The sequence below is a fragment of the Ambystoma mexicanum genome, chromosome 3q (genome assembly GCF_040938575.1).
Source record: "Ambystoma mexicanum isolate Mex_15411 chromosome 3q, UKY_AmexF1_1, whole genome shotgun sequence".
In the NCBI taxonomy this organism is placed as follows: Eukaryota; Metazoa; Chordata; class Amphibia; order Caudata; family Ambystomatidae; genus Ambystoma; species Ambystoma mexicanum.
The window spans coordinates 335,500,235-335,522,668 of record NC_090926.1 but is presented as its reverse complement, the minus strand read 5'-3'; the positions used below and the strand labels follow the sequence as shown (position 1 = coordinate 335,522,668).

The 22,434-nt window shown below is 45.5% G+C and overlaps 1 protein-coding gene across 2 annotated transcripts in view; it reads left to right on the top strand.

Annotated features, from left to right (window-relative positions):
- The window catches only part of CYFIP2 (cytoplasmic FMR1 interacting protein 2), a 279,833-nt gene that overhangs the window by 121,929 nt on the left and 135,470 nt on the right, over positions 1-22,434 (top strand). For both annotated transcript variants that reach the window (XM_069653932.1, XM_069653931.1), the window contains exons 11-13: positions 408-525; positions 1,840-1,959; positions 9,250-9,375. In XM_069653932.1, the coding sequence (XP_069510033.1) occupies positions 408-525; positions 1,840-1,959; positions 9,250-9,375 (364 nt within the window). The remainder of the gene's footprint in view (positions 1-407; positions 526-1,839; positions 1,960-9,249; positions 9,376-22,434) is intronic.

The window sequence follows — 22,434 nt, the reverse complement described above, 5'->3', positions numbered from 1 at the left end:
TTGCCTTGAATGGTCGTAAGCCCCTCTAACCTCCTCAGCTGCCCCCCCCCCTGGTTCATTCCCGTGGCACAGCCTTGGATTCACCCTGTGCCCTGCTACCCTTCCAGCTCCTGCTCTATGGGCCCTCTTCGCCTCCCTCGAATGGGCTTCACGCCAGGTCTCTTCATACCCCTCACCGCCTGAGACATGTGTTGTCCCCTTTTCATCTGTGTTGCCAGCTGGTCCTTCACCCTCCAGAGGTGGGGTTCACTCTGGGTCTCTACTGCCCCCTCGATACCCAATGCCCCCCCTTAGTTTGATATTGTCCCTGCCAGCCACACATACTCTTCATTCCTGTTTATCAGGCAAGTTCCACCGACCGCCCACCCTCTCCCAGCCTCTCTTACAGGTGTTGCTTTCCTGCCCAGGTGGACCTGCACCCAGAGCAGTATCAGCCCACAGTACAACATCTGCGAGCAGATGGTGCAAATCCGAGACGACCACATACGCTTCATCTCCGAACTGGCCCGCTACAGCAACAGTGAGGTGAGTGAGTTCTAGGGGTAGTGACAACATGGGTTCTAGAGGGGCCGTAAGGTAAACCTGAAGGGGAGAAAGCATAGGGACGAGCAAGCTCAAACAGCAGCATGCTGTGGGAGTGCAAAGGTGAGGCACTAGGAAGGAGCTGCAGCCATACAGAGGTATGGTTACATGTGATTTGATCGAATGAAAAAACAACACATTGAATTTAAACAAATAAAAAACAACTCATACCAAAGAAACTCATTTCTTTTTCGTTGTTTTGGTGGGATTCCCCACCCAAACCACCTTTTTTTTAGTAATACTTTTCCCCCATCTCCAAAACCACTATTTCCACTCCCAACCCCATTTTTTGTTTTTTTCCAAAATGAGTTATTTTTGTATTAGTTGTTTTTTCATTCGTTGAAATTTCATTAGTTGTTTTCTATTCGATATAATCACTGCCCACCGAGAGGTATGAGTGGCTAAAATAGTTTTCCATTGGATACTTTACTTTCTTTTCACTTTGAATGAAACTTGTGAAACTGAAGTAATGCAACCTTGCGTTCCTCACCCAGTTTATGAACGTTGGCTCGCTTTATGCTATTTTCCATTAACTTAAACTGTACAAAAAGTTAGCTATCTGTAAACTCAACATTTAGATTTTTTTCTGGGCTTGTAAACTTGTTTCCAACCCCTAGATGATTGAGTCACTAGGAATGGGCTACAGCGATAGAGAGCTAAGGGGGGCTGTTGGAGGGGACAGGGCATGAATACGTGATAGACTCTGTAGGGGGAGGCAAAGACGTAATTAAGGGCGGCCTCTGGGGCGGGGGGCACAACATGATAAGGGGGAGATATCCAGAGAAATGGAAGGCCTTGGCTAAATGAGAGGGCATGCAGATGAGGAGGAGAAACTGAGGATATGAGAAAAACAACATTGAAAAGATGGCTGCCAATAGGCATTAGGGCAATAAGAGGGAACAGTAGAGAAGCAGAGGCCACAGTCCTTCAAGGACAACCCTTGATGGTTGAGCCCTTGTGGGAAGTAAAGGTGGCATGAGGAGAGCAACAGCAAGGTGCAATGGCCCACAAAGGATAGAGGGCAGAGGGAAGGGGAGCAAAGATGGTCCATGAGAAGGAGAAGGGATGATCCTCTAGGGATGCTGGTGTTTGAGGTGGATTCTCAATGAAGGGCTCTGATTCCAGTGCATCCTCGAGGGTCTCTGGTCACAGTGTGCCCATGTAGAGGTCTCTTAGTTGCAGTCTGCCTTAATGTAGTTGTTTGAACATTCATAAGTGATTCTTGCTCAGCCCTAGGGCCATGTTCTCTGTTCACAGGTGGTGACTGGATCAGGGCTTGACAGCCAGAAGTCAGATGAGGAATACCGGGAGCTCTTTGACCTGGCCTTGCGTGGCCTCCAGCTGCTGTCCAAGTGGAGCGCGCATGTCATGGAGGTGGTAAGCAGTGGGCACATCTCACACGGGTGGGGGTCCATTGGCATAACAGGTATGAGATGGGTAAGGATTTAGAACCTGTACTATGAAGATGGCGTTTGTAGCTAATGTGCACCTTCTGTCAGCCGACTATCGAGCTGCCTCATGGTCCTTCGGAGAAATAGTTTGTTCTCAGAACGTGTCAGTAAATGTACAGTTCAGCTTCCCCGCAATGACTGGTGACTCGGGTAGATGCTTAGTTTCTAATTCTTTACTCATCACTATTGATCTCCATCCAATATATATCTTTGGCAATGAGCCAGAGAAATCATAGTTACACAAGAAACCTTACATAGAGAAATAGAAAAACGTTTTCCTCTGTAACACTCAACCAGTTTGGCAATACCTGATGACATGACAGCCCTGATGAAATTTAATGAATGTTCAAAGATAAGGTGTTAAAAACACGTGTTTTCCACGGGTGTTCTACAGACACAAAAAAACTGATTTGAGTACAAGTATCTCGACACTGCCCACTTCATTTTTTGTAATTTCTAGCAAATATTCATGTCTCAGCACAGGCAAATTTAAGATATTTGATTTAAACCGCTGGATGGAATTGGACCAGGTACCTAAAAACTTGGGCATGAAGTGTTGACTGAATTTCCGGTAAGGGGGTTATTCCGTCCAGTAGTTGTTGAAATATTTTTGACGGAGAAATTATAGCCACATTTGTCCCATTGTGCTTTGCAGCAGTGGACTTTCAAAAATGAAGCCGTCATTTTGTTTTGTTCAATATAAGAGATAACAGGGTTAACGGGTATAACCGGGGTTAGCCAAAAACTAAAAAAAGTGGGCAAAATGTCATTTGAGGAGGACAAAGTATGAAATAGCACCAGGCTAGAGGTGGGGAGGGAGAAAGAGGACACTAAAAGAAATTGGGGGAGCGGAGGGGCTGGGGACAAAGTTCAGTGCTTTATCGTTTTCGCATCCGGGTTTATACAGAGGATAACCATGATTGTAGTAGAAAGCGGGATGAGGAATGAAAGTGCACCACACAAAATTAACACGGTTATTTGTGGGTGTTTATAGTAAATTTCAAATATAACAGCGGTTAGGGAAAACAGTATTTTAAAAAAAGTTTTAAAAAATTATATTAATGCAAAAAAAGAGAAATTTTACAGCTACAGTGAGGTGGCGGGTTATGGGTGTGGCTGAAGGATATGGGTACTGGGTTACTTTATTATTATTATTTTTATTTTACGTAATATAATGTGTATATTAGTTCAAAGAACTATTTCACATATCACATAAAATCACATAAAAAAGAACATATACATTAATACTGTTATTCGTACCAGATGTAAAAATATTATCAAAATATATTAAAAAAACTGCAAACACCAAACAAAACATTATTTCTTATCATTTTAGAGAGCTGATCCCTCTTCAAATTTTGCAACTGTTACCTTCCATACATTATATAAGGCAATCATCAATGAGAATTAAGATAGTTTTTCCAAAATGCACCTTTGTCTTTAAACAAATTCGACAAGTACGTGACTCCCTAGGTATACCCGATCAAGGATCCATCGTGGTCAAAGTTGGCAGATGGTCCAATCTTAGCAGAAGATAAAATCTACTGTGGTGTGTATGAGTAGATAAGGATGTGCAGTCATGTATTTATAGCAAAGCAGCTATGCCTCTGGTATCTCTGAAGATGTACTAAGTGAGAGTAATTGGCAATTCAGTGCCACGTGCCTGTTTTATTAGCAAACTCCTCTTTTAATTTAAAGAAGTCCAATGACCAGTTAGGAATCCAATTCAGTTGTTCGAAGAAATCTAATGACAACTTTGTCCATGCATGAAGTCCATTTCCATTGGCCTGGTTACGCATAGTCTGCACCATGAGCGTTAATAATGTACACTCCGGGTCTATGCATGCCTTTATCAGCAAAGTATCCCTTTTTCTCAAGACCTGAGGACTAGGTGAAGGCAACCCGAGCCCCAAACGAATCAGCTCAATAGGAACAGATTGGGTAAAGCCAAATAAAGATCTCCAGAACCTACTTAAACTCTTTTTAACCAACCCAAATCGGTCATGTAAGCCACTTCAAGACCATACAACATGGCTGGACAAAAGCTATGCTTATCGAGTTTTAAGACATCTGCATAGATATAGCACGCTGTATTGCTAGCAATTTTTTTATTGAGCATAGTCTGCAACGCAGCCTTACGTATCTTTTCGGCCTTCATTTCCACATATTTCCCCCCTATCCATCTACAGCTCCAGGTACTTGTTACCTTGGGGTATAGCCAAAGAAAGATGCTTACAGCCATTTTCTTCACACAGAAAGTTTGTTTTCTCAAAGTTAAGTACCAAGTTATTAGATGCCGCATATCTCTGAAGTTCAGTGGCTGCCCTACGCAGACCCACATAGTTATGGTTGAATATCACAATATCGTCCACATAGGACAGACTACAGACATGAAACCCTCCTCCCCCCAGCTTCGGAGGACAACAATTTACCCTGGCAAGATGGTGAGGCAGGACACACAAATACAAATTGAACAGAAGCGGCACAAGCACACAACCCTGCTTGACCCTACGGTCATGACTCACAAAGCCAGTGTTGTGCCACTGCTAGCCACTGCACATAACTTTATTTGTGCAACTGTCTTATCACCTCCAAAAGCTAAGGGGGATTCCAAGGTTACAGAGTTTCACCCATAGTTTAGTTTTGTATGAAAAGCGGCCAGATACAGTACATATAGCAGTGGGGCAGCCTAATCAGTGCTTTCTGAGTAAGAGTATCAACCAACAATACATTGTGGACTGTTGACGAACCATCTCTAAAACCAGTTTGGAACGTCCTCAGTATCTGCCTTGCATCTACCCATTCCTGTAGAACTTTCAATAGAAGCAAGACAAACATTTTACCCATAAGGTCCAGCATGGACAAGAGGCAGTAATTTGCAGGTATATTCCCTACAACCCTTCTTAAATACTGGTATTAACAGTGATTGCCGCCGGGATTGGGATATCACACCAGAGGTGCATACTTTGCCAAACAAAATCATCAATAATGCTGCCCAATGTTCTGGATTTTCCTTCAAAGCGATATTTGCCAGACCGTTAGGATCAGGTGTTCGTGAGCATTTCAACTTTTGTATTAGAATAATTAGGCCAGCTTTATCATAATTTAGCTCAAAATGTGAGAGAGTGTTGTATCAACCCTTTTCTATATATATCATCCACTTATAACCTGGAATTGGGTTCAGAATACACTTTTTAAGATTACCTCTATATGCCCCCAGAGCTCCCCAAACTAATTTTATCTTTCCTCCAGCAAGGACTTTTAGAATATTTTGCCACTGGATATATTTTAACGCATTGTTATGTTATCTCAGCCAATTAATGTGTTTATCTTTGGCTCTTCTGGTCCATATGTGGTGCTCCCTCACGTCCACTACTTTGCGGCAGAGGTTCCTGATCTTTAGTCTTGATATACGCTTAGCCAGCACAATATCTTTATCAAAGCATTTGCTTTAATCAATGCTCTTAGAGTAAAATGCTAACAGTACGTTCACCCAGCCAACATAGTTGTCAGTTTTGGAATCCACAATTCAATATCATCTGGGGCTTTATTTGACAACACTTCAGGTTAAGATCCCCCTCATCTTTCATATGTTTACCCATCCTGTTCAGATTACGCTTGGAAAAACGTATCCGATTACAACCACTGTTACCCATGGCCCCTGTTATGAAAGGAACATTTACATTTTCAAAAGGCAGATTCAACTGTAATGTCAAAGGCCGGTGATCACTATTCTTATTAGCTTCAATATTAAGGCTTCTAACATGCAGAATTAAATCATGGGAACAGTATACATTATCAGCAGTAGCGCTCTTTACTCCAAAGTGCAATGTGTTTTCACCCAGAATATCTCCTGTAGTCCGTCCGTTGAGCATCACCATATAGCAGTCCCCCATGAAACCAGACCAACAGTGTCCAGCCCGGTTAATCTTGGGCTGCGACAGGATGGAATGTGTCTTTACCCACCTACTGGCCTCCACTTCAACTGGATCCCTGGCATTTAGTTTGCCTACCAATATGATGCTATCTATATCTATCAACTACCAAGACATAACTACATCTGTGATGCTAGCAAAGATGTCATCTGTACAATTTCCTCCTGGCGGGTCATAAACATTCAGCAGAATTATTTTTTGTACACCAGCTTGTCTGCCTGTCCATATTTCCACCGACAGTACATTCTTCTGAGGTGTGGGCATGTTTATCTCCCTTGCCATCAGGCCATGTCTAACTGCGATTACCAGCCCCCCAAATGGTCACCACAAGGGACCCTTCTGTGTCTTATTTTGATATATCCCATAGCCTTCAACAATCAGCTCTCCCCTCAACCAGCTATCCCCTCAACCAGCTCTCCTGTAGCATAAACATATTTACTGATTACAGCAGTTTCAGTGAGCCCGCCAAGTCCAGCAGATGGCCAAAGCTGCAGGTGTTACAAAGCAAGAGACCAATTCACCCTTGATTAATTGCAGCTTGTGGTAAAAATGTTGCCAACCATTTCCACTTTTCTTCTTGCCATCACTTTTCAGTTTAACATTATGCAATATAAACCCAATTTCAGGAAATGGGCCTTGTGAGCTCTTATGAGATCTGCCACCTCCTGAGAAGTACAAAGGACTTGTTAGGTGTTCATTAATGTCCCTTCCATTATTTCCATAAAGTCCAAATCTGTACAGCTCAGAACTCTCAACGGTGGAATTTGTTGCAGCAAATTGAGAAACACTGATCGATTAGTAGGTTGATCAATTCTATTTGAATACATGCTGGATATAGCCAGGTTACTGCATTTTTCCATTGCTAGCTTTTGCCAGTACTTGTACTAGGTAATACGTTTTGTTTGGGTTTCTTATTCAACTTTTAAAAATCTTAACTTTGGGTTCAGGGGTGGAGCATCTACCTATCACCGACTCTGTGCTTGTATCCGAGTCGGTGAAGGATCCTATCACTACTTCACTGGCCGTTGTGTCTCATTGATTACAGTCTTGTTGTTCTTTCAACAGCCAGCTAGTCAGGGTTCCTGCTTTCTTCTCCTCATGCCTCGACTTTCGGTTTGTTTGTTTCTTGGTCCACCGTACATTCCCATTAATATGCCCTCTACAGTAGTCTTTCCCACTGCCATTTACATTTTCTCCATTTGCTTCTGCTGAGCTTCCAGCTGGCGTTGCTGCTTACGACTAAGAAATACTTCAGATTTATCTTAGTCCTCCAAATCCACCTTCTACATGCTCACTATCTTCCTTTGGGCCAGCTCTAGTTGTTCAGGTGGGGGAGATACCCCATGCCCTCAGCCATTGTGTCTCTCGCTATCTCCTTAGTTAAGCTCTGACAGCCTATTGTCATTAGCAGACAGCAACATGGCTTCAATGTTCTGTAACAATGTCCCTTGATGATTTATTTCTTCATTGACTCTGCCCCTTAGCTTTAGCAGATATTTAAGGTGAATTGCACGGTGGAAATAGCAGACGAGATACATAGAGGGCTCCCCACTCTGGTGTATTTACTCAGCTTTTGCAGAGTCTCGTTATAAAAGAGGCATAGTGCCGATGGAGCCATTGTAGGTAAAACGCCACTAGATTCTGCACAGATAATAAGTGTGATTAAATCAATCAAGGGAGAGGGTACTACTTGTGCCGCTATCTCTGTCTGCAACAAGTAGCACAAGTTGAGTAACAAATGATTGTCAATTTCTACAAATTGCTCCTTGGCGTTGGAACAGTCTCCCGGCCCCACCCCCTCTTGCATGTTACTATTCGTAAACTCTTTTTACAGCTGCAAAATATGAAGTTATTTTCCCAGTCCCGTTTGCCCATATTACAGGCTCTTCATAGCCGCTAGTTCTTCAGAATGTGCCTCTGTGCTTTTATTGTGAGCAACTACCTTGCTCTCACTGTGTTTCTTACTCACACAGAGATTATACACTGTTTCCTTTGCGCTGGGCTTATTTGCCATGCCACCCTTTCAGACCTTTCAACTCTCAGGTAATCTCCACTTCCACACAAGGAGTCAACCTTCCTATATTACTACGTATAGCAGCTCCAGTGGGGTCACACAAGCATGTCAGCACCATGAAACGATATAAACCACAATTTACAGTTAAGGTTCACAAAGTACGTAGTTTGACTTACAGTAACAATGAAAGTTCTCAGAGGCAGCTCCTCTCAGATCACAGCCCACTCCCCACTCCAAACACCAAACACTTATCATTCACACTTCTCACCTGCGCTTCGTGCGAGCTTGGTGTTTAAATACACAATAGAATTGGAGGAGTTAAAGGGCCCACAGCCAGCTGCTGAACACAGGAGTTCAAAGGCATGTCTCACTCTGCTGTGAGGTGCTCACCAAACACTTGTCGTCCAAAATTTAGCACTGAGATAAACATGATTCAGAAAGTGGGTTACTTTAAGGAACCAATTATGGAACGTGGACACGGCTGAAGGCCATGGCTAGTGGGCCCCAATGAATCCCATTTGGGTATCATGTCGAGGGGTGTAATATGGAAAGAGGACACAGCGAAGGCCTTGACTAGTGGCCCGGTAGTGTTTTAAAATATACAGTGGGCATGACCGAAGGACCTGGCTAGTGGACCCGAAAGACATGTAGGCCGTGGCCACCTAGTGGGTCCAAAAGAAACATATTGGTGGAAAATGTACAGTGGACACAGACAAAGGCCATGACTAGTGGCCCGGTAGTGTTTTAAAATATACAGTACGGCGAAAAGCCTTTCTCACTGGCCAGGGCTACAGGCCTTGGCTAGTGGGCTCAAATGACATGTATAGTGGCCACCTAATGGGTCCAAAAGATGCATATTGGGGAACATGTACAGTACAGTGGACAGTGCAGAAATAAAAGGTGACTATACTGTAGTAGAATCGCCAAGAAGGAAACACAAACACCCTGCTTTGAGGGCCACATGAAAGGCAGCAGGTGATGTTGGCTTTAGAAGCTGATGTTCTTTGAAGGCACCAATACAAGACCCCCATTGGCCATTGCCTACAGATGCTCTCTGTTTTCTCTTGCATAATTGCCTCCAATGGGTGATGATCTCAGAACCCCATGAATGTGCCTGGTATTGAGAAAGCGTCAGCATAAGGTGATAGATGACAGTTTATGGGCAGAGTTGCTGTGAATAATTGTTCTGTGATATGGAGGAAGAGACAACTCTTTGAGGAGAGTAGTTCTCATTTCATTTACGATCTGTCTTTATTTCTCTTTTCAGTATTCGTGGAAGCTTGTTCACCCTACCGATAAATTCTGTAACAAGGATTGTCCAGGCACAGCCGAGGAGTATGAACGGGCCACACGCTATAACTACACCAGCGAGGAGAAGTTTGCCTTTGTTGAGGTTGGTTTGTGTGCCATCCGCTTTGCCCAGTCACCTGCCTCTGATGATCAAAGATCAGATAGACCCTGGTATGGAAACAAATTGTTTTAAAAGAGAACAGAGCCTTATTAACTGACTTACAAAGAGGGTTATATACATTATACATTAGTGCACTCCAGTTTGTGGCATGCACTAATAATGTAGTAATTATCCTTATTACATAGCAGCAACATGCAATTTAATTGTGTTTCCTGGAGGCCGTATTTATATGGTCATCTCAAGAGTGTGTCAAGTGACACACTTAGCTTGGTAGTGCATGTGCCATGATATAGCTTTTGTGCTGGATTGTAAGAGTCTGGTTGCAAACCTAGCAACCAGGTGTGCATGTCTGGTGGGCCAGTTAGCTCTGGAATATAACTGTCAGGCTTCAAACATCTCATTGGTGTAAGTGTCAGGTTATACACACTTCTCTTGAGTGTGTCAGGTTATACACTTATCTGTGTTGTGTAAAGCGTGGGTGACCAGGTGATCCAGGTTGCATGCTTATGTATGGCGTGCAAGGGCCCAGTTACAAGCTACAGATTTGGCTCTGAGGTGTAAGGTGATTGATTACACACTTAGCACTGGAGGATAATGGATAGACAGCTCGGAAGTGCATCAGGTTACACACTTAGGCCTGAAGTATTGGGTTCTGGTAACACACCTAGGTGAAGTCTAAGGGATGGGATTCACACCTATCTCCTCATTGTAAGAGTCTAGGCCCCTGATGGTATGTGGTGGGCCGCACACTAGGAGCTGGAGTGCAAAAGTTAGTTTATATCCTAGATGTGGATATTCAAGGTCCCAATGGAAACTAAGCTCTTGTATGTGAGCAATAAGGGTGCACTTAGCTCTGAAGTGCAAGTGTTCGGATAGACAGATCCGAAAATTAAGGACTTGGATGTACACCTCCTTCTAGAATTTCGTAAGTGTTGAGTTACACAGTTGGCAGTGGAAGATAAGAGTGAAGTAACACCCTTATGTCCAGTATATGGACTTGGTTACACTCTTGACACTGGATAGTAAGGGTGAGGTTTCGTGCTTAACTCTGAAGCATATGTGTTAGGTTACCCAACTGCCTCATATTTAGGTATCTGTATATGAGGTTCTTCATCAGCCCTCCACAAGGTCAAGGGTGGACTAAGTTCAGAAATCATTATGACAAATATCTCTCAATAGCAGACCGAGGGACACTAACACAAAGAAAAGACAATGCCACTAGTGAGGTACCCCCACTCTCTGTTTGGTTGAAGGCCAAGTCACTAAAAGCTTTTATATGATGATGATGGGCCGGCACAATTTTACAAGTCACGCTTAGGACCACAATTCTCTCCAATTATGATACTACGATGCATGTCATTGAACTAAAACCTTAGGATTAAAAATGTCACAAATGAGGTAAATGAAAGGCCAGTCACTGCTATAATTTATATATCTCTGTAACACTGAAGGAAATGGGGTGATCATGGATTGGGTATGAAAGTATAATCTTTTTAAAGGGAGCAGGCCAGATCCACCTCATGGACCATTCCTAAGTGAGGCTGCTTCCCCCTTTGGAGAAACACATATACATTGTTCTTAGTTGCAGGAAATGTATGAATTTGCAAAATAATTAAGAAATATACTTGACGCCACGGCCTTTTCCTGGTTATCAGTGAACCGGTGTGCATCTGTAGTCCATTCTGAGTCTATTGCCCAGAAGCATCATAATGCCGACAGTGGATGCTGCACCCTAGGCAACTCTGAGGCACCTCTGGACAGCAATTACACCACTGCAGGCTGGCAGCCAGGTGACAAACGTTTAGGCTCTATTCAGTTTAGCACAGTGGTAAACATTTCACCGCAGCACTTTGACCCAGAGGCGTAGACCAGAGTAGGGCCTGAGCGGGCAAGGGCCACCCAGAATCAGTAAATGACCACGCAGCAGTGGTGTGCAGGCATTTACAGGTGTTAATGTCACTGTGTTGGACCCAACTACATTGTCTTCTGGCCCCACTTGTTAGACTGTCCTGGCTACACCTCTGCTCTGGCCTATGAGATGTCTGCTGGCATGATCTGCTTGAAAGAAGTCCACACTGCACCAGCAGGTATTCATGAAGCAGGCAGGCTGTACCCTTGGAGTTCAGGGGAAGCTGGTAGTGTTTCCCAATGCTGTGATGACATCTGTTACAATCCGTGTTCGTACCCTTCCTTCAGACTCTTTAAGAATGTAAAAGTTGAAAAAAAAGTAGTGCATCGCCAAACTCATACATACAAAATATCGGAGTCAGAATCGTTACTTCATCAGGATGAGGTTCTCTGTGGCCCAATGTAGAGGCTCTGCCCATTTCCACAGTTCATCCATTTGCATATGTTCAAGCACTACATACACCCATCAAAAAGAAACAGGGAGATTATGGAGGACACTGTGCATAAAATGAAAGTGGAATAAAGGGGAACAGGGACCCTGCAAATGGGACTTCTACTTGGATTATCCCATTCTGACTTTCTTTCTCAAGCTATGTGGCAGGCAAGATTTTTCTATGTGGGCTCTATGTAGAAAAGAACCCCACCTTCCCTACTCGGTGAATATTAAAAAACAGTCCTAAAATATTTCAGGGTTTCTGATAGAACCGCATTTGCCAAGCTTAAAGAAAAGCAGCTGTGGCAAGTTTTGGAAGGATGTATGATGTATGGAAGGGCCATGCAAAATAGTTGTCTATCAGTCAAGCCTTATATATATATATATATATATATATATCAGTAAAAAAACTTTGTTAAAGGGGCGTTATGGTTAAGGCGCGCTACTAAGAACCTATGAAATTCAGTAAAAAACTTTGTTAAAGGGACGTTATGGTTCCAAGTAAAACCGAAAAACCCCTGAAATTCGCCAGTTATGGTCAGCTAAGCAACCATAACTCACGCCATCACCGTGCACTGCTAAGACTAACACCCAGGACATCAAAGATGACATCACAAATGTCATTGATGACATCACTGATGACATCACATGTGCATTTACTTTTCATGAAAAGTCTGTACAAGGGATTTTCACCAAATTTACAAAAGCACACTTTCGGGACCTAGCCACTGCGCTTGCCGCAAATTTCGTGAAAATCCGTCCAGCGGTTTGAGCTGTAGGCGTGCGCAAAGTTTTTCCCCCATTCAGTCTATGGGAAAAAAAGAAATTTTGGGACCCCCCCCTATAACTTTTCCCCGAAAAAGTGCTCTTCCTGTGGGATTAGCAACTTAACCATAACTACCGTGGCTGTGTAATATATATATGTAATATATATATATATATATATATATATATATATATATATATATATATATATATATATATATATATATATATATTTCTGAGGCTTGTGGAATCTGCTTAGATCACATGCTGTGCATAGGCCGACATCTAGTGGAAGCTGCAGAGTATTACAGTTTGTTTTTTGAAACTCGAAAATGGGCGTCGACACAGGGCGTGCCAGTAATACTATCCCTAGTATGACGTCCACTGTACCCATGATCCCTCACGCGCGTAGGACCCTCAGATTGTTTTTTTCCGCCATACTTGTCGGAAGCATTGTTGCGGAGTTCCCTGGCTTTCTCCCATTTTGCTAAAAATCATTTAAATTTCCACGTTCTTTCACCCCCACGTCGAGATTCCGAAGATCGACGCCGGTCCGAAGAACAAACAACCGTCGAGACTGCATGACAGACTTTGGGCCTCGGATGGCCTCTGGCCTCCGCCCGGGTCTTGGAAGGCCTCTGGCCTCGGCCCTGCAAGTAGGGAGAGTGGGGGTGGAAACAAACACACTCGTTATTATTTCCTACATACACTAGTCCGCTGCCATAAGGTGACATATGGAGAGCACTCCATTAAAATTTTGCCCCAAGTGCAACCGCAAGTACCCTTGGGTTGACAAGCACGCCACCTGTAATCTCTGTTTGCCTAGGGACCACCGCGAGGCTAACTGCAGAGCGTGTAGCCTTTTTAAGGCAAAGACACTAAAGGACCGCTCCACTAAACGCTGGGCCCATCATGCCAGGCAGCTCGAGGCTATGGAAGTGGTGGGATCCTTCAGTGATGGCAGCAACATCGCCCTTTCGGACGGCAAGGGCACAGGGGCATCGAAAGACACCCAAGCGGAGGATTGTCCGGCGGGGCAGTTATGGGGACCACACCCGGCGACACAAGCGCTACCCAGACTACTACACCTAAACACACTAAGCCCAGCCGAGACTCGACACGCGTCTCGAGTTCTCGGAAGAAGGAGGCACGTAGAGAGCGGTCCACAGAATCGGTGTCCTCTGGGCGTTCCAGGTCGAGATCGCCTCACGACACACAGCAACCGTCCACAGTTGCCAAGAGTGGCTCGCTCCCCAAAGTCACAGAGGTATGGTCGTCAGAAGTCGATTCCGACCTCCACCCCCAAGCTGCACGCTTAGAGTCGGCTCTGGCAGCCCGATCGGCATCTGCCTCCGAAAGTCGACGTGCACACTCGAAAGAGTCAGAGAGTACCATACACACCCCCGAATCTCGACGGAAGGCGTCAAAAGATTCAGAGAAGGTCAAAACATCAGGGAAACACTCTTCTACTCATGGTGAAGGGGAAAAACAGCAGAAGAAGTCATCACACTCACCTTCTGCACCCCAGGTACACAAGGACAAACACAGGTATTCAGATAGATCCAAGACCCCTGTCCCTATCACTATGCCCAAACTTATCCCTCCGACTCCTCAGGATATGGGAATAGAAGAGGAACCTCAACAGGAGGTTGTCATCCCCAGTTTCAGAGAATGGAGCACTGAGGACATAGACAGGGTGATGAGAAGAATGTCTTCCTTGGCTAATTTTCTACGGAAACAACCCAGAGCATTTTCTCAGCTATCAGAGTACCCCTGACAAAAAAACTCCTTCAGGATCCAAGGACCCTCAGCCTCCTAGTAAGAGACCTCGGTTTGAGACTCCAGCTCAGGGCCTGATTTCAGACCCTTACTACATTCAACCTTACCATCAGTATGGTGAATATCCAGACATAGAGATACTGAACGATCAAACAGGGGTCAATTATTATGGAGATGACGAGGGCCAGGATGGGGAGGAGGAAGACGAGGCAGAAGTCTACAATATAGACTCTCCTGTTCGCAAAGAACCACAGGTTACTGACTCACCAGTAGATAACCAGCTCCTTCTAAATGAGGTCTTAGCTAGAGCTGCAGAGCACTTCCACATAGACACTCAGGGGGCGTAAGAAGGAGATCATGGGGGACAAGAAACCCATTGCTCAAGCCATTCCAATTCTGAAGTCCATCCAATGCAGAATTGATCCTTCCCTCCTCACCCCTAATCTCACCAGGGCTGTCAACCCCAGAATTGAAAAGATGTTCAGGGCTGCCCAGTCCGTCCCACTTTACGTAAGGGGTCAACTTAAGCATGACTCACTGGTAGTCACTACCACCAGGAAAAGAGCGGGTACTCCCCTAGCATCATCTGAAGTTCCCCCAGACAAGGAGAGCAAGAAAATATATAGTCTAGGAAGGAAAGTGGCCTCCACTTCCGCTTACCAAGCAAGAATAGCCAATACCACCACTCTACTGGCAAGCTATAATTGCCAACAATGGGAGCAGATAGCTGCTCTCACTGCCTCCGCACCGGAACCACTAAAGGGCCAGTTAGCCCAGATCGCGTCGGAGGGTAGGGCCGTGTCCGGATGCATTCTAAAGACGTCCTTTGATGCCGCATATAATGCAGGCCAGGTCATCGCAGAGAACACCGTCATTAAGAGGCACGCTTGGCTCAGACAGTCAGGGTTTAAACCCGAGACCCAGGCTACCCTTATCGACATGCCGGTGGAACCGAATGTCTTGTTTGGCAAAGCAGTAGAGGAGGCACTCAAAACTGCCAAAGACGAGTATGATACCCTAAAGTCCCTGGGACAATTGACTAATAAGCCCACGAACCAAAGAGGGAATAGTAATTTTTGTCGCTCACACGGCCAAAATTCCCAAAGGGGCTCTAATTACGCACAGGGGCAGGGTACATCGTGGAGTGGCAACCAACAGACTACCCAAAGTTACGGCAGAGGTAACAAGAGGAGCCGTGGTAGTGGAAGAGGCAGCCCAGGCATAGGCGGTACGCCTCCCCGCCAATAGTGACGTTCCGCTCTGGGTCCCTTCCCGCGCATCCCCAGTAGGGGGGCGCATTTCCAACTTCACCCAGGCATGGGAAGGGATCACATCGGACAGATGGGTGCTCTCCACAGTGTCCGCAGGATACTGCATCGTACTGCTGGAGCCCCCCCGCAACCACCCTCCAAGACAAATGATACATTCCCTGGACCACCAAAAGATCCTCCTCGAGGAAATCGTCAATCTTCTCGCAAAGGACGCGATAGAACTTGTCCCGGGCAACCAGGTAAACAAGGGTATTTATTCAACTTACTTCCTTGTGCCAAAAAAAGATTTGACAATGTGCCCAGTATTAGACTTATGCCCTGCAAACAAGTATGTCAAGCCCCAAAAATTTCACATGACTATTCTCCAAGAGGTAATCCCCCCTCCTAAAAAGAGAAGATTACATGGCAACATTGGACATGAAAGATGCCTATTTTCATATTTCCATGTTCCCAGCGCACAGAAGATTCTTGCGCTTCAAGGTGGACAGTCAGCACTACCAGTTCAAGGTGCTGCCCTTCGGTATAGCCTCGGCTCCAAGGGTATTCACCAAGGTACTGGCGGTGGCAGCAGCACACCTACGCAAGGAGGCAATCCCAGTGTACCCTTACCTGGACGACTGGCTCATCACGGGGGAAACCCCAGTAATTTGCAGATCCAACATCCAAAGAACTATGGACCTCCTCTTCGAATTGGGTTTCTCTATCAACGAGAAAAAAATCAAGCCTGGTGCCAAGCACCTCCAAACAGTTCCTAGGAGCTGTCCTAAACACTCAAGAGGGGTTGGCCTTTCCATCAGAGGAAAGAATTAGGATTATACTACTGCAAATTCCTCAATATCAGTCCGGTCGTCAGATAAGGGTGTGCAAAGAGATGCGTTTGCTAGGCATAATGGCGTCTTGTATTTACCTGGTTCTCCACGCGAACCTGCACATGCGACTCATGCAGGAATGGTTAGCGAAACAATGGTCTCAGGCAAGTGGTCAATGGGACGATCTAGTGGTCGTTTCGCCAACACTTGTACAAAGTCTTCACTGGTGGACGAGAGAGAACCTGTCAAAGGGGAAACCCTTTTTCGATCCGGAGATACAGGCTGTAGTCACTACAGACGTGTCCCTATCGGGGTGGGGAGCACACCTCCTTCACCACACAGCTCAGGGTCTCTGGTCTCACACAGTGGCCAAGAATCACATCAATCTACTAGAGCTTCTGGAAGTCTTCAGAGCGCTTCAAGCGTTCGAACCCCACCTGGTGAACCTGTCAGTGCAGATCTTAACAGACAGTATGACAGCTATGTTTTACATAAACAAGCAGGGAGGGACTTGTTCGCCAAATCTGTCCAAGCTTGTCCAGAAAATGTGGACATGGGCACTCAGACGGAACATTTACCTGTCCTCTCAACATGTTCCAGGGAATCTCAATTCACTAGCAGATGCTTTAAGCAGAGATCCCCTCCCAGAAGAACACGAATGGTGTCTGCACACAGAAGTCGTAGAAGACCTCTTCTCACAGTCGGGTTTCACCACTATAGACCTATTCGCCACAAGCAAAAACAAACAATGCCTAGGATTCGCATCCAGGTTCCCCCAGCCAGACTCCAGGGGGAACGCCCTGTGGATGAACTGGTCAGGGATGTTTGCCTACGCTTTTCAACCAACACCTCTGAGGAAGGGGGTCAACAAGATGCACAGAGAATCGATGACGCTCATCCTAGTTGCTCCCATGTGGGCGAGACAACCCTGGTTCCACACCTGTGCAGACTAGCATTGTGCGAACCCATCAGACTCCTGTGCTGGCACAACCTACTATCCCAGCACCAAGGTCAGACAGTGCATCCTCAACCCAGCTCAATGAACTTGGCAGCATGGCTCCTGAAGTCATAGAGTTTGGCCATCTCAATCTACCACAGAGATGTAAACACAAGACACTGTTACTTTGCTAAATGGAAGAGATTCGTTATCTGGTGCCAGAATAAACATATCAACCCGGTTGATTGCACTCCTTCCAGTATTGTCACCTACATGCTCCACCTGCTCGACGCAGGATTGGTATTTAATTCACTCAAGGTACACCTGGCGGCGCTGTCAGCCTACACCACCTCCCATAACAAGGTGTTGTGGTGGAAAGTACCAGTGGTTAAAGCATTTATGGAAGGGGTAAAGAGACTTCACCCTCCAATTTCGAACCCACCACCAGGATGGGACCTTAATGTGGTGCTTGCTAAACTCATGCCCCCCCCCCTTTGAACCCATGCATAAAGCCAGTCTCAAATACGTGACCTATAAAACTGTCTTCTTAGTAGCCATTACATCCATGAGAAGGGGCAATGAAATTCAGGCTCTGTCAGTGCAGGATCCATTCTTTACTGTTCATAAGGATAAACTGGTTCTACGAACCCATCCTAGGTGCTCACCTAAGTTCATTTCTAAATTCCACATTAACCAGTCTATTGAGCTACCGGCCTTCTTCAAAGAACCCAAAAGCTCTGCTAAGGTCAAACTACACACTCTAGATGTACAATGAGCGGTCCTCTACTATGTAGACAAGACCAGACCGCTAAGAAAGACAGACCAACTGTTTGTCTCCGTAGCTACAGGCAGAGAGGGAGATCGTGTCTGTAAAGGTGCCATCTCAAAATGGATAGTCAAATGTATCCAACTGTGTTACTCCCTTTCTGAAAAAACTCTGCCTTTTATGCCAAGAGCCCACTCTACAAGAGGCACTGGGGCCACTCTGGCTTTCATTGCAAATGTACCCCTTGACACCATTTGCAAAGCAGCTACATAGAGCTCTATTCACACTTTTACTCAGCACTACTGCATTGACACTCATTCCAAGACAGATACTCAAGTGGGACAAGCGGTTCTAAGACATCTGTTCGCTCATGACCCTTCTCACATCCCACCTCCTTCTTCTAACACTGCTCGCTAATCTATGTACAGCATGTGATCTAAGTAGATTCCACAAGCCTCAGAAGCGATACATTACTCACCGTAATCGTATTTCTGATACTTGTATCTGCTTAGATTCACATTCGCCCACCCTTCCTCCCCTCTGAGAGAAGGCGCATGGATGCTTGTAGTCTTATCTATCTATCTATCTATCTGCTTGGATAATCTGTACTCACGCTACTCCTCATGCTACCTCATGTCAGGAATATACAATCTGAGAGTCCTACACGCGTGAGGGATCATGGGTACAGTGGACGTCACACTAGGGATAGTATTACTGGCACGCCCTGTGTCGATGCCCATTTTCGAGTTTCGAAAAACAAACTGTAATACTCCGCAGCTTCCACTAGTTGTCGGCCTATGCACAGCATGTGAATCTAAGCAGATACAAGCAACAGAAATACGACTACGGTGAGTAATGTATCATATATATATATATATATATATATATATTTTCTTCCACCTAAACAAATATATCATATGAACCATCTTTCACCCTTTCACTCCCCCACCCTTTGCAGCCCCTCTACCCAACACCAGATGCCACAAAACATGTTTTCCAGCCGTTTTCGCCGCCACGCTATTCCACAGATAGCCACGGATATCCACGGATACTCACGGATACAACATGGCGGGCATTTCAGAAAAATGTGATGCACATCACGATTCCCTCCAGCCAATCAGCAGGCGCGTTGAATGTTCACAGACTTGGCGCGGCCCTCTGGGCCAATCGGAGTCCGGTCTGTGGAGCGAACTGGGAAATGGGTCCGCGGAGCGGAGCCAGATATCACACATTTGTTTTAACCTAAATTTTGCCTGTTTAAAAAAACACTTCTGGACAGATTTTCACCAAATTCACAAAAGCGCGCTTTCGGGACCAAGCCGCTGCTCCTGCCGCAAATTTGGTGAAATCCGTCCAGCGGTTTCAACTGTAGGTGTGGGCAAATTCTCCTCCATTCAGTCTATGGAAAAAAAACTAAAATGTAGGTCCCACCCTATAACTTACCCCCCACCCTCCTTTACGAAACCTCACCAAACTTACCATAAAAATTCAGGGCGGGCCATATACTTTTTTTTACAAAGTTTGGTGAGAATTCGTCCAGGGGGAGCAACGTTATAAGCCACCCAAAAATGGCTCTTCCTATGAGTTGAGCAACTTAACCATAACCAGGGCTCAAGTCAAGGGTACACGTGGGGGGACGGAGTCCACCCACTTTTTTCAGAGGGTGGACTCAGTCCCCCCCAGCTAAAATGATAAGAAGTAAGAGACTATAGGAGGGGACAAAGACGCAGAGAGACATAAAGGGAGAAAGAGTTAGTAAGAAAGATCGAGACTGAATAGAGAGAAGAACTGAGAAGCCTTTTTTCTTAACATATCAAAATCACTGATAGGATCCCTTTAGGAAATTCTCAGAGGGAGAGAGTCAGAGAAGGCCACAACCTTTAAGCCCTTGCTTAGATTAATGTAGAACTAGACCGTAGGGGTTACTGTGTCTTAGATTTCTGTTGTGGGTAAGTAGGGATGGTTGGGCTAGGGTGGAGGGCACCCACATGAAGTTGAGGCTAGAACAGGGTATCCGTCAGTCCATATCGACCTTGCCCAGTCTGGATTCAGACTCCTCTGAGGAACTGAATCTTCCTTTGTCTCCATCTGGGGTGGCATCATAAGAATGCCAGACTCAGAAGGTGGTGCTGCACTCATCCTCCTCAACCTTTTGGCTGCCTTTGACCCTATCGAACACTCCATCCTCAGGGACAGACTCTACTCTCAAGGCATCAGGGACTCCGCTATAAGATGGATCACTTCCTTCCACACCAACTGCTCACAAGTCACACTGCTCCCACCCTTCTCCTCTGCCCCCTGCCCAGTCCCCAAAGAGGTCACAAAGGGGGCCTCCCTGTCCTCTCTCCTCTTCAGCCTCTACCTAAGCCCCAAACCTGCATGTATCTGCGCATATAACGTAACCTGCGACAACTAGGCTGATGACACCCAGATCTTGTTCAAGATTTCCAAAATGTCAGGCCTCCTCCCATCCCGACCTTGCTTCCTGCCACTCAGAAATTGACCGCTGGATGACGGCTAACCACCTACTCCTTAATCCTGGTAAAAAACAAAATTCTGATCTGCGGCAACCCTTAACTCTTCCTCAACCCACCCCCTGACCCTGCCAGCAGCATCAAGCTCAGTAAAGAGCCTAGAATGCACCTTGGGCTCAGATATAGCAGTCTCTCACCACATCAATGCCGCCTCCAGATCATGCCATTTTCACCTCTGCATCCTCAGATGAATCTTCCCTAATCTCTTCTACCACCACAGACTCTCAGCAATCTTAGCCATCATTCTCTCCCACTTAGACTATGCCAATTCCCTCAATCGGGGCGCCCCTGCATTTCAGCTCAGAAAGCTCCAACCAATACAAAGCTCTGCAGCTTAACTCCTCCTTTCCCTTTCACCCAGAGAACATATCACTCCTGCCCTCAGGGTACTCCATGGCTTCCTATCAGCCAACGGCCGACTTTCAAGGCCATGCGCATTACACACTGTGCCCTCCACAATACAGACCCTGGATTCCTCCAACACACCATTACACGCTAAACAACCAATTAGAAACCTTAAATCTGGCTCTGTGCTCCTCCTTGTGATCCCCACTTTCAATTCCACAAGATTTGGAGGATCCTTGTTCTCCGTCCAAGCTCCCACCCTCTGGAACTCATATCCACTCAGCATCTGCCGTGTAGATGATCACCTCGCCTTCAGGAAGGCCCTCAAAACCTGGCCCTTCCCTCCTGACAAACCTTTCCCACCTCATAGTTACCTTCATAACACCTAGACCATGAATTTGTTTTTGTGCCTGCCCAGTATATGCTCGAACACAAGGTATAGTATCATCTCGGAGCAGACCGGACAAGCTGATTCCACAGGCACTTCTAAGCAAAATGCCAACTGATGCTCAAGATGCAGGTACGTAGTCACACACCACTTTGGTGGAAACTAGCCGCTGGCACGGCCGCCTACCCGCACGCATTCACATCCATGCATCAGACTAAAACACTTTGCACAACATGTCTGCCATCAGAATACAGCTAAGTCCAACAATACAAATCAAGTATAGCTGGACACATAACAAGTCTCTTGCACTCGTACATTCTCCTGACCACCTGCCAGCACACATCCACAGGCCTGACCATCATGGGTAGCTTACTGTGGCTTGGCCATACCACCCATTTTTCTGTTTGGTCAAATGCACACATGCATTCTAACCCTTCTGCCAATTTTCCCATACCTTGGACTTCGGTCCCCGAGGGTGTTCGCCCCCACAAGCGCATTAAGGCCATAATAATAATAGAGGCGCTTTATAAATGGCAAACTACTACTACTATTACTACTGCATCCTCGAAATGCCTATCCAATCGTAGTAAAGCCCGGTGAAACATATCTTATTCTTGTTTGTGGATTGCCAAGGCCATCTGTGACGCAACCTTTACATAATTCAAGGAGATACTGTTCTGAAGTACCCAGGGATGATTCTCCAGCCGACTCAGAAGTACAATCCAGAGCAGTGCCAGACATTTTTCATCTGATGGACCAAAGTGATACAGCTGTTGCAGCCATACGTGCACTTATTTATTTTACATTCTTGTAAGGCAAGAATCACTAGGGGCAGCGGAGAACTAAACAACCTCTTTAAAAATACAATTTCAGTACAGGGATAAGAAAAGTATCAAAAAAACATACAAGTATACAATACAAATGTACCCAATAGTTTTGTTGCACGCCTCAAACAACCTTCCCTAAATGAGTTATTGGTTGCCACCTCTCCTGTGTGGATCTGTACAACAAAGAGGCAAGGGCAATGGACTGGAAATTCCTGGTAGCTGACTGTGTGAGGTCTGCAGCTGCCAAACAAAATGTTGGAATGAAACAAGAAGAACTAT